This window comes from Phlebotomus papatasi, chromosome 2 (assembly GCF_024763615.1).
Source record: "Phlebotomus papatasi isolate M1 chromosome 2, Ppap_2.1, whole genome shotgun sequence".
Classification (NCBI taxonomy): domain Eukaryota; kingdom Metazoa; phylum Arthropoda; class Insecta; order Diptera; family Psychodidae; genus Phlebotomus; species Phlebotomus papatasi.
This window is the reverse complement of record NC_077223.1, coordinates 69,809,728-69,822,763: the sequence shown is the minus strand read 5'-3', so window position 1 is coordinate 69,822,763 and position 13,036 is coordinate 69,809,728. Positions and strand designations below refer to the sequence as shown.

The 13,036-nt window shown below is 31.9% G+C and overlaps 1 protein-coding gene across 2 annotated transcripts in view; it reads left to right on the top strand.

Moving 5' to 3' along the window:
- Positions 1–13,036, top strand: part of LOC129804169 (protein FAM135A) — a 76,096-nt gene that overhangs the window by 3,178 nt on the left and 59,882 nt on the right. For both annotated transcript variants that reach the window (XM_055851246.1, XM_055851245.1), the window contains exon 2: positions 1,611–1,928. In XM_055851246.1, the coding sequence (XP_055707221.1) occupies positions 1,852–1,928 (77 nt within the window). In that variant the 5' untranslated portion in view covers positions 1,611–1,851. The remainder of the gene's footprint in view (positions 1–1,610; positions 1,929–13,036) is intronic.

Sequence of the window (13,036 nt, the reverse complement as noted above, 5' to 3'; positions counted from 1 at the left end):
GCAGTTATAGTGTTGAATACAAAAAGTTTTATCAATGGTAAAAAAAAAGTATCAAAAAATAAACCTCCCAAATTTAATTCCTTCAAACTCTCGAATATTTATTCTATTTAATAGAGTACCGGTGAGCGTCGGGGGATGGGGTAGCTTAAAAAAATACGATTCTTCCCAAAGCTTTCGGCTCGAACTTCAAGCCTTCCTCAGCAGTAGTCAAATCCAAAGTTTTCTTGCTTTGTCAATTGGTCTGGGGTTTCACAGGGCATGAGATTTGGGGCTCTGCACTATGAATTCTTGATATTTTTCTTAATTATAGCTTTTTAATATTTTTCATTTTCAATGGCTTCCAGATATAGCTTTTTAAAGATTTTTCATGCTGTCTTTGATATAGATTTCTTTGTGGATTTCTTTGGAGTCTCACAAAGAAATCCATATCAAAGACAGCATGAAAAATCTTTAAAAAGCTACATCTGAAAGCTATTGAAAATGAAAAATATTAAAAAGCTATAATTAAAAAAAATATCAAAATACAAAGTGCAGAGCTCCAAATCCCATGCCCTGTGAAACCCCAGACCAATTGGCAAAGCAAGAAAATTCTAGATTTGACCACTGAGGAAGGCTTGGAGTGCGAGCCGAAAGCTTTGGGAAGAATTCTCTTTTTCTAAACTACCCCATCCCCCGACGCTCACCGGTTCTCTATTATTTAAATTATTCGTCGGAAAATACTCAGAAGGTTTATTCTATTTTTTTTACAATAAATTAGATTTTTTCGGATTCTCCAGCAAAGAATTCCCTTTTTTATGTGATAGATTATGATAGTAAATGACAGGAAATAACCGTTAATTTTCAATAATTAGTTCTTCTGATTACTTCTTGTTCTTAAAGGGTTAGGGAGACAGTTAGATCTAAACGTTCTAAATCGTATCAAAAACTACATTGCTTTCGGTTGTGAAAGCCGTAAAAAAAAGTTTCATGCAAAGTTTTAATGATTAAGAGCGATGCTAAAACGGGAATAACCTCATGAAAAGAATTCTAAATAAGAAAGAGAAAAATACATAGAGGGAAGCGGGGCACATTTGAATTGGGATACCTTTGAAATAGACTTTTTTCTCGTATCTTTAAAAGGAATTGAGGCGTGAAATAATTTAGCTTTGCAATTGATGTGTTGAGCTAAATTAATCATGATAAGATCCAGTTTTATTTAAAAGTAGGAGAAAAATTCCAATTTTAAAGCAATCTCAATTCAAAGGTGCACCACTTCCCCTTAAATATTGAATAGAGTTACAAATAATTTTTTTATTTAAAGAACCGTCAGATTATTTTTATAAAACATTTCAGTTTTTTGAGTAATGAATCAGTAATCTTTTTTTAAACAATAGAAAAATTCTGTGTCTTTTTTTTAGCAAAATTGGCTCGTTAGATAGTTTGTCATCCTTAAAAGATTAAATAAATTAATATTATATTCCAGTCCATCCCAGCTTAAGTTTCGTGATTAATCAATTTCACAAAATTTAGCCAACCATTAAATATTTAGTACACTTATGGTTGAATTCGGGTACAACTCGAGAACATCAATCATACCGCCACTAAATGCTGTTAATGTGATTGCCTCACAGGAGCAATGAGTTCTCGTGGATTCGGTCAGAGACTTTCCCCAGGTTTATTTTTACAAAATGTGCACATTGGATAATTTGCCCAGAGCAATTGCGTTGAAGCGAACTTTAAAAATAAGCCCTGGCGTGAGGCTGCGTGTGAGCGAAAAATCAACCAAGAATGTTGATGGCAACATCTGTGACCGGCGTTGGGATTATTGTGCAATGTGCCGGAGACTAAATCACCGCTGAGGACGTCAACACCATGGCTGACCTTCAGGCCACCATTGAATTTGTCGTTGAACTCTACAAATTCTACAATGTGGACCTCTTTCAGAGAGGGTAAGTGCTCCACCTCCAGAACTATTATATTCCCTGCTGACGTCACTGCATGTCCCAATTAAATTAGCCACTAGAGTATAGAGTACCGGATGTCCTCTGAAAAGAACCAAACCCTTTTACCAACACAGCATTGTTTCCCAATTCTCCGCACGTCGACAAATCCCTAGACTTTTTTCCCATCATGTTTCAACCCTTTGCCAAAAAAATTTATCACCCTTTACCAATGTTTGGAGTGCAGAGAAATTAAATTGAAATTTATTTCCATGGAACTTTTCCTGACACAATTTATTTGCACTTGCAAACCCATAGACTTTATACAAAACGTGATGTTTCTGCGACGTCGGACAAATTTATATGGTGGGTGGAAAGTTCTTACGCAAAAATCCAGTGGGAAGTAACTCGTAGATCCCGCTAAAAGGTTCTATTTGTACGAACGTCTTGAGTGTTTCGACTCAAGAGCATCTTGGTGGTATTTTCTGAGGGGATGGAAATCAATATAACTCAACACAAGTGCTACAGAAAACTTGAGGTATTTCCCACAATTTTATGTTTTGACAACAAAGAAAATCGTTCAAATCGCTGAAAAGTATCTGTGTACTGGATATAGTTCATTCACAGATAAATGTAGGACAATATTTGATCCTGCGGAAGCTGAAAAGCTCCACAATCATTTTCACAATTTTCTGAAGTTGAGTTCTTTAAAAATTTCATGAATGGAATTCTATAGGATTTAATAAAAAAAAACTGCTTTAATAAAGCGTATCATTTTAGAATATGGACGCATAATAGAGAGTTCTAGAAAAATAAAAAACGAATTGAGTAAAATGACAATATTAGAGAAAAATTTGCAGAGTAAGCACTCATTTTGATTCTTTTTAAACTCATCTTAATTATTACTATTAATATGTTTATATATTCATTTTACTTTAGCTTTGATGTATATATCAAATAACTAGTGGAAGTTTGAAAGAAAAATGATTTAGTTTAACTCGCGAAAGAAAAGACAAAAACTTTTCATCAAAAACTTATTTAGTGCAAAAAGTCGTGTGCAAAACTTATAACCAAAAGTCTCAGGAAACAAAAACTCGGAGTAAAATGACTGAATTTTATTAAATTTTGTTTCATAACCCTCGGCTTAGGTTGCAATTTGAAATTTGAAATTTGCAAAGAATAATCCAAGCAAAATAAAATCAATAAAGAGATTTTAAAATTTTGAGCAAACGCTTTTTGATTGTTTCGATATTTTAATCAACACGCTATTTGTCTATGGATCTAAAGTCCCGTAAAGACATATTTTTGTGTATTTTAACTCTAAACAATATTAACGATAGATAACGACTGCCCTATGGGGATGACTTGGCGACCCTGCTGTTCACAAACTTTTCTTTAAATTTAGCACTTAAGAATAGCCTTCAGCGATCCTATTCACTATTTCCAATCAGTAAAGACCATCCTAAACTATTATGAAATTGAAAAAAAGGTTACAAACTGCAGGGTGGAAAAGTTACCCCTGGAGGCCATGTCACCCGCATCTACGATAATTCAAGTTTTGTCTACATCATTTTTTATCAATATGCCAAACGATAAAATATATAGACTTCCGGTCTTTAAAAATGTATAAAAACCCTTCTTTCTTTCTTTCTCGCATCACCATTTTTTTTTTAGTTTTTTCTTGAAATTAGACCGTCAATTTCATTCTTTTTTGAATATGTTCTGAAGGTAGATTAGGCGAATATTTCATCCATAAACCGATGTCAGCCGAAATCCCGAAAACCAAAATCGCGAAAGCCAAAATCCCGAAGAGCTAAAAACCCGAAAATCGCGAATCCCGAAAATCCAATAGGGAAAAGCGCCCTATCTTCGGACGACTCAAGCTTCGAACAATTCATTCTTTTTAACATGTTTTTAATGAATTTGACCTATTATAATATTATATTTTAATAGCTAGTCCGATACTTCAAATTTCTTGAAAAGAGCCATCGGCGAAATCCGTGAGGAATAAAGAGAAAAGATTGAGTTGTTCGAAGCTTGAGTCGTCTGACGGTACCGCGTTTTGCCCTATCCCGAATAGGGAGTCCGTGATGTAATTGGTAAGAGCATTCGATTCTTGGGTGGTATGACCCCCGGCTCGACTGTCACAGTTGTGAGTTCGAGTCCCACCGGAAGCAAATGATTGCATCGTCTGAAAGAACATATTTCTCATACACAATGTAAACCGAATAAATAATTGCAAACTGAAAAATAATGTACAAACATGGCAATAAAAGTCCGATACATCAAAACTAATTAAAAAATTCCGAATAGTCGAAATTACTAAATGACGAAATTCGATGTAGAATAACTTGTGGAATAATGTTCCAAAACATAGAAAATTTCGGTTTTGGCTTTTGGAATTTTGGCGTTCCAGATTTCAGCTTCCACAATTTTGACCGGGACCCCCATAGATACCAATTACCAGAATATTCACAATTTTAAATTTGTAAAGAACAAAGTTTAAACACTTTTGGGTTTTTATTGGCCAGTTTAATTTTTTACTAATTAATTTAAATAAAAAAATAAGATAAATAAAGATTTTGATCCAGATGGTTCTCCTCTTTTCTAGAACAAAATCCGTGTTTTTTTAATCTGAATTCACCTGCTGACTGAACATAAAATAAGATTTTTTTATTTGTTAAATTTAATATTTTATTAACCAAAAATAATTTTTTATTGCTCGTTTTTTACCATAAATTATCAAGAGCACGTAGCATTGAATTCAAATTATAATATAAATTCATTGTCCTGTTTATGTGTAATGTGTATAATTTATAAAATTTTAAATCAGCTAACCGAAATTCTTCTGGATCACACCATTTGCATGTAATCATCTATTCGGAAAATTTGCAAATATAAAATATCAATTTTTCTAAAAGGAAATGTTTTTGGATTTTTCATTTACTATCTGTTAGGGCGTTATCACACTTGCACATTAAAATTTTAATGTGATTCACATTAATTGTCCCTTGTGAGCGCCCAAATATGTTATTTCTGTCTTTGAGTCACTTAATATTTGGGGTTTTTCTATTTATTGATAAAGAAGTGGACTTGGCCTGCAAAAATAAGTTTAAATTTACCTAAAGCATAAATGTCTTTCACATTAAAAAATTAAGGAGAAAATAGAATTAATTTTTCGCATTAATGCTATAAATCAATTTATATCAAATTTTGAGGGCCAAGTCTACCTTTTTATCAACAAATAGATCAAATTTTGAATATAAAATGATTCAAACACACAAATTACACATTTGGAGTCTCACCAGCGACAATTAATGTGAATCATATTAAAATTTTAATGTGCAAGTGTGATAACACAGTTAGATTATTAATCCTCCCAAATATTCATATTCATAAAACATATTCAAGGCTTATTTTTTAAAGTAAAATTATACTAAGAAGTTAAGAAAAATATATCCTGAAAAGTTGTCAAAATTGACGAAATGTCTATTAGTTTTACTTTTTGCATATTAAAACTTTTTCAATCTCAGAATATGTGTCCGATTTATTTATTTTATAAATCCCTTAGTGAAAGTGCGTTATAAGAAAACTAACTTTCACACAAATAAAAATTAAAAATAGAATTTATTTTATATTGAAAAAAAAATATTTTTTTATTATTTTAGATTTCAGACAGCTATGGTAAATTTAAAATGAATGATTTGTTCCTTTTTAAAACACTTACTTAACTTTCTAAAATATCTAAATTTTACCAATAAAATCCTAAAATTAAACCTTATTGTGTAACATAAACACTGAAATATTGAGAAAATTTAGTTCTAATATCTTCACGATAAAAAAAGTAAGACATGAAGTTTGTAGCGAAAAAAATGGAACAATAAAACCTCTTTTAATATAACGTCGTCATTATAATCTCAAATATGCAAAATTCAAAAATTTTAAACATTACTCTTTCGCTTTTAAGTAATAAAATTAATCTCACAATGAAATGATAATGAGTGAAATTCTTTGAAGCTTTTTTTCTGTGAAATTAAGCAAGGTTTCTGTATGATATTGATTTTAATTAGGTCAGCATAACATCAAAGGTCAAGAAATTTCCCACTGCTTTTTCAAATATTTCTTTAACGCTTTTCATCACGATCGATTCCTAATATTGTTTTAATATGTTTTCCTAAGTGTTGCATATAACATTGGCTATTCTCTCTGAAATACGGAATAATAACAAAGTTAGATGAAATACTTCAACAAGAGAAGCACAAGAGAATGTTTTCAGAAAATCTATAGATTAGGCAGAATTTCACCCATTTTGCCTTCTCAGCAAAAATCCCAACAATTTGGTGACACTTTTAGGGTGGAAAATTCTCTACTTAAGCCAAACCCTTGCGTAAATTTTCGCACACTTCTAAGATGGTAATTAAATTTTAATTAAATAGCACCAAGTGGAGATGATTGCTGATATTCCCAAGAGTCTGTTTTATTCCTCATGGAATTCATGTGGAGTGAGAAGCAAAAAAAAATGTATGGGAAAAATGTTAGGAAATCGATTCATTTTCCACCACAACAGCTCAATGGGAAAATCTCTATTTACTGAGGCAATATTCCTTCTCTGACCAATGAAACATTTATCAGTTGATGGGACCTTTGGCGGTGAAAAGTTTGCCGCTTCTATAAATAGAAGACACTTGTTCGGTGCAGTGGAGCCGCCTGGTTGATAGATGATGGGACGTTTTGAGGTATTTTTTGTGGATTTTCCTTTGCTATTTTTCCCCGTTTGTTTCTGTATCTATTTTTCTCTTGCTTTTTTTCTAAAGTTTGCGTCTTTGTTACGCAAATAAAACAGGTCAGTGATAAGCTTTGCAATCTATAGCCTGGGGATTCCAATTTACTTATCCTAAGTGTATTTTTTTCAAAAGAGCCACTGCAGATCAATAGAGGAAACTGGGGCAAGCTGTTGATCTCTTATCGAGATATTCCATCGAATTTTATGTTTTTAAATGTTAAAACATTTAAAAGAAAAATATTAGCTAGACATTAATCGCAATCTGCAAGTGTCTAGTGCCTGTAGTTAAATGTAGAATTGAACCTCGTCATATTAGCTTGAACTTTCTATAGGAATGTCAGGACAGAGAGGAAATACAAAGCAAATTTTATGGACAAAGTGAAGCGACCTCAAAATTGAAATCAAATAGGGATTTCTCAATTTTTGAATTTTCTAATTGTTCATCAATTTATTTAAAAAAAACGGTTCTGTGAACAGTTTTGTAGGCGCCAGTTCGTTTAGAAAATTTTTGGTGGAAATGTTTTCGTCTTTTCGTCTTTACAAATAATAGTAAATCCATAATAAATAAGTAAATTTTTGGTAAAATGTTGGTAATTTTCCTTTAGAAAGTATTTTAAAGGAATATTCAAGCTACTTTCTTTACGAAAAAAAGCCAATAAATATTAAACCTTTAATAAACTAATAGAAAAGTTTAACAGCTCCCTAAACAAAGAATTCTAAAAACAATGGTGCAAAAATGGATAGAAGTACAGAATTTACTGACAAACATCTCCTAACGATTTAAAATTTCAATAAGCTCAAATAATAAAGATTGGATTAAAATTAGTTTCTTTTTGGCGCGATTTTCCAAGAAAACTCTTTTTCTTTGCATTCGAAAAAAATGTTTCAAACCTTCGGACGACACCAGCTATAAACAACTATTTTTTTCAATATATTTTATTGATTTTGACCCATTATAATATAATATTTTAATAGCTAGTTCATTGCCTCAAATTTCCTGATAAGAGTAACTAGTCAAATTCAACAGAAACATTGAAAAAAACCAATTGTCCGAAGCTTGAGTCATCCAAAGGTATCGCGTTTTCCCCTACCAACTGACATAATTTAAAATGTGGCCCTCATTTTACTAAATTCCTGTCTATAGGCCCTTGTTAGTGAAAAGTGCGACTCTGAGATTTTCTTTTAACTCTTGAAATCATTTGATAGCTCCGTCCACAAAGAGTCTCCATAAGAAAGTGATTTCCAGAAAATAAAGAGGATATCATTACGAAGTTTTTTTTGTGGGTCTCATACAGCTTTACATCAATTAAGTAAGGAGTTTATTAATTAAAAATGCACGAAGTTATTCTATAAAGTACTATATAAAAGTACGTGCAGGGTCCAAGAAACCAGTGCCAGTTCCAGCCATTTTATCTTATTTGAGGAAAAATTATTCTATATGAAAATTAGCACCTATTTTTACTGATCAGACTCAAAGAGAGAGCAGTTATATTGTTCACTTTATTTCAACTTGTGACACGGCTAGAGGCCAAACGATAAAAGATATCGATTTCCAGTTTTCGACGACTCCCCCATCAGTCAATCTTATCTAGGACAATCTTTTTCCTTCCCCCCACTACCCTCCCCCTCCAAAACCATATTTTTTGGTTTATTTCGAAAACGGCTCCTAGATTTTTTTTTCATTGTCGAATATGTTTTGGAGATACTCAACATAAATATTTCGTCCTTAGACACCAATGTTCGAAAAATATTTCGATATAGAATTTTCGATGGTAAAAGTTTATCACTTTGGAAGGCCTCTTGTGGAACCGATTTACGTAAATTTGGATTTTTTTGAAAAATCTTGAAATTTCTAACCCATTTGCATCGAACTTAATTGGTAATGAGTTAGTAAAGTACCGGTAAATTATATACTTTTTTAAAATTTACATTTGTTTGTCTGTATATGCTTGTTACTTATGCTAAAATATTCTAAAATGTTCTTTTTTTTAAGCAATATCTTGTTTCGGAATGATTTTTTTTTTATTTATGTATTAATTTAATTAGTGGTAAGCCTGCATGCAATGAACTCAAAAATCATGGAAAAAGATAATAATACACGAGATCTATTTCACTCGATTTTGAGTACTCCGCAAAGCTGGAACGCTTTGCCATCTCTTTTATTTTGATTGTCTATTTCGTAGTATTTTCTTCCAAGATATAGATACAAGTTTTAACTAGCTAAAAATAGATTTTCGTAGCTAGATGTCTACTCATTTTTCCTACATGAATTGATTCTTGTGGACAGTCGATATCGATTTTCGGATATTTGATGTCGGCAAGTCCACTTGCCATTGAAATAGCCCGTTTTTGGGCAAGACAAACTTAATTTTAGGTCTCTACACGATTAATCGATTTTCAGTTTCAAACAAAAGGAGTTAATTTATAAATTGAAAAATTATGGGAAATAAAAACCTCTTGCGAGTATCGCCATAAACGCTAAAATAAAAAAAATCAACCTTCGGAAGTCCGAAATGAAATAATTACAGTACTATTTTACACAATTTCTAATTTTAAATATTATTCTTCGTTCAACAGAAGATAAATTTGATTTGTTAAGCAAAGCAAAATGGAATGCGAAAGAAAAGATTTAAGATTAACTTTTTAAGATTATTAATATCTTCCACTAAATAATTTTTTTATATTTAGTTTCCCTAATATAAAAAAAATATTGAATGTTTTTTTTGTAAACTTAATTTCAATTTGTTGTATTTTGTCAATCTTGACCGAAGCAGAAACGATAAAAATTCCTAATCATTCCTCCACTCAGAATTGACTTAGGGACCTTTCGCTAACTAGGTCAGTGTTTTGCATATTAAGTTACAGGGATATACTTTCAATTAAATAAACAATCTATAATGTAAAAAATAAAACAAATTCTGAAATTTTTTAAATACATTTTTATTTTAATTCTTAAATTGTAAACGACAATAACCGAGGCAAGGGCTTACTATAAGTTTTAGAAAATTGCATTCTACAACATTAGGTTTTTTTTTTCCTCAAATTCATCTGCATTTGATCGAAAACATTTAAATCTATTTAACCCAACTTCAAGAGCTGTGGTTTCGCAGTAAATCTACCCCAAAAAGAGTGTTGGAAGACAAATGATTTAACCGATTTATCTTTGACAGTGAAATTTTATTTTTGACACATTTCGGCGCCTTTTTGTTAGTCTTTTTTCGACGTTTCTTTTGCTGAAAAACCATACAAAAATGCTTGTTTTTTTCCTTTGACATTTTCTCTTTCTTCCCAACAATTGAATGCTGGGTGGAAATTCTGCATCTGTTTGTTTATGGGTATTTGGATGCGGTAAAAGTATCTCCATCTGCAAATCACTGACGGAAGAGACTAATTTGCATAAAAGAAGCATTATGGATATCACAGAGAGCCAAATGCACATTTTTGCAATTTTCCAAATGGCATTTCTTTTCCTATTACTACACATTCTACCATACTCATAAACATTTTACTAATGTGTAGTGCGCCTCGTTCTGGTTTATGGTCTTGGTTATGCAAACACTTGCAGAACTATGATGAATTTTCTATTCTTCCGCCAAAAGAAGTCATCATATGAATGCTAAATTCCCTGTATCTCAGGCAACTCTCACAGAGAAACTCCAAAACGAGGGGGGATATTGTGGTGAAAAGAGTGGAATACTCGTGAATAATTCAAGGACGAACCTGCTAGAGAAATGAATTTTGAGTGAGGAGTTGTGCAAATGGACAGAATATTTGTGAGAATACCTTTTGGATCAAGATTCTCATTGACCGACGCAAAAGTTACTTGGGGGCTTGGGGTGCTGCATAGAGAATTTTTGTCTCAAAGGACGAATAATTTTCTACAAGAATTGTATATTATACAGTTTTTGCTGAGAGTAACAATATGTTAACATATATATTTCAAAAACTGCACAGAGAAACCATATAACAGAATGTCTAGATTTATAAATAAGTTGAGCTTTTTAATCTAATCTGAGTTTCCTTACTATTTCTGCTCTATATCTTGGACTGAGGCTATGTAAACTAGCTTAATATTCCAAAATGATTACCAATTTGCTGATAAGGAGCTATTAAAAAGAGATAATAATCCAAGAAATCAATATAAGGACTATAAATATCGTGAATAAATATATCCTGGACACTGGTAAAAAAAAGAGGATCAATTTGATCCAAATTTGATCCTTTTGCAAAGGATGGATCAAATTAACTTGTACTATTATGATAAATGTGCAATCAGAGTTTGAAATCCAGATCCATCCTTTGCTGATAATCCTGATCAAATTTGGATCAATTTGATCCTTTTATTTTTATCAGTGGATGATTATTCTAAAGAGAAAAGTTTATCCTTTTCAATCTGAATATTCTAAACATTTCTCAACATAAGTTATGGTTTACCCACCGCTAAAAAGCCGCTCCCCGGTTCTTGTTCACGATGGTTGCCGGACAGTATTACCGTATGGATCGTATGGATCGTATGTGATCTATTTTTTTCCATTTTCAATCCCTCAAAATATAATTCTTTTTCGTTCTGTTTTAACAATGATTCTTCGATAAGATTCCGATTAATAAGATTTCTTTATTCGGGTATTAGGGCCAAAAAAGACTCTGGCTAATCCTCGAGAATATTTAAGCTGCGCAATTTTCCGGTAAAGGGTGAGATAAAGGAAATTTATGCAAAGGACTCATCCATGGTCCCAAAGTCCTAAGCCTTCAATGTATGACATTTTTAAATAATAATATTTACTACCACATCTTACAGTCTAAATATTCTTGAGAACCAGCCTAAGTATATTTGGACTCTTATATGGGCTTCATACCTGAGGCTTAGCCATATGGCTTAACAGCTTTAATTTCTTATCAAACATGATTTTTTGGAAAAATTTAACTTAAGATTGGATTAATAAAGATATAATATTACCTATTAAGTTCTCAAACAGCAATAAAATTGCTCGCTATTTAAGATTTTGAGACCTTCGGGAACTGGGCCAAACCTCTAGTCTGAAGACCGCTTTAGACTAGAGGCTTAACCCATTTCCCGTACGCCTGAAAATCTTAAATGTAATTTTCAAGATCTTGTGGTCATTTTTCATATCAGGTTGAAACCTAATCTAAAGTTTATTCTAATAATCTAATAAAAAATTAAGAAGTTACGCCATATGATTAAATATTAGTTCTGAAGCCCTAAAAAAGAGAAAAAGAAAATCACAAAGAAGTACAAGACTACATTTGAGTGGACGTTGTTTTTCCCCTTTTTTCTTTTTGACATCTAAAAATGTTAAGAAATCTAACTGTTTCAAATTAGACAGGATTCCAAATTACCCCATCTTATCCTACTGATTGGCAAGAACGCATTTGTCTAATCCGGGATCCTCCTGTATTGTGAATTGGATATTAGTAGGTTACGATTCATTTTACGAACATTTCGTGAATTTCCAGTTGAACTTACTAATATTTGCAAACAAAAAATTATAATTTTTTTTTGTATGATGTAGTATCCTATAATCTATTGCAGAATTCAATTAAAATGTTCAAAGTATATATTCTGCCATAATGGTTCTATTGTTGAACAACTTCTGAAATTTTCTATGTTATTAGTGGTCGTAATTACTAAAGTTCACTCGTTAAAAGTCATATAAGGTGCTTTTTTTTAACAAAGGTAATTAAATAGTTTGGCATCTAGAATTTGACATATTATTTCAATCTAAAATAGTGTTTAAAATTTTTGGAGCTTGACATTATTGGAGTTCAATTGTAATTTCAAAAAAGAAAAAGTTGGAAATAGCGTAAAGTACTACTAAGTATTGTCTACATTATATTATGTATTTGGTTAAACTGATAATTTAGTAATTAATTCAGTGTACTTCTTGTGAATTCTAAATTTACTTCTCTCACAGTATGACCTAAAAATTGCAAATACTCAAGAAGTTCGTGAGCTTTGCAAGTTCCCAGATTCTTCTCCCAACCACCCTAAATTATGACGATGGTCGAGGGTGTAAATCTCCAGGAAAGCTCAACTAGACGGTCGTTGGCTTTTCTCTCTTTCACCTTTCAAGCATAGTGCCCTCGAAATCTCAGTCGAAGAACTTAGGGAAAATTCCTTATCAGCATTCCCATCGAGTTCAGAATTTTTGGGCACACCCCAATGGTATTTTCACTCTGAAGACTGTACTATTATTCTGAGAACCATTGTCACACGTTTATTCATGCAGCATTTCACAATTCTCAGTGCTTAATGTCTCACTACGAGTCTTGTTTAATAATCAAATTTAGCCACGGTCTCTCTTAATATTTAATA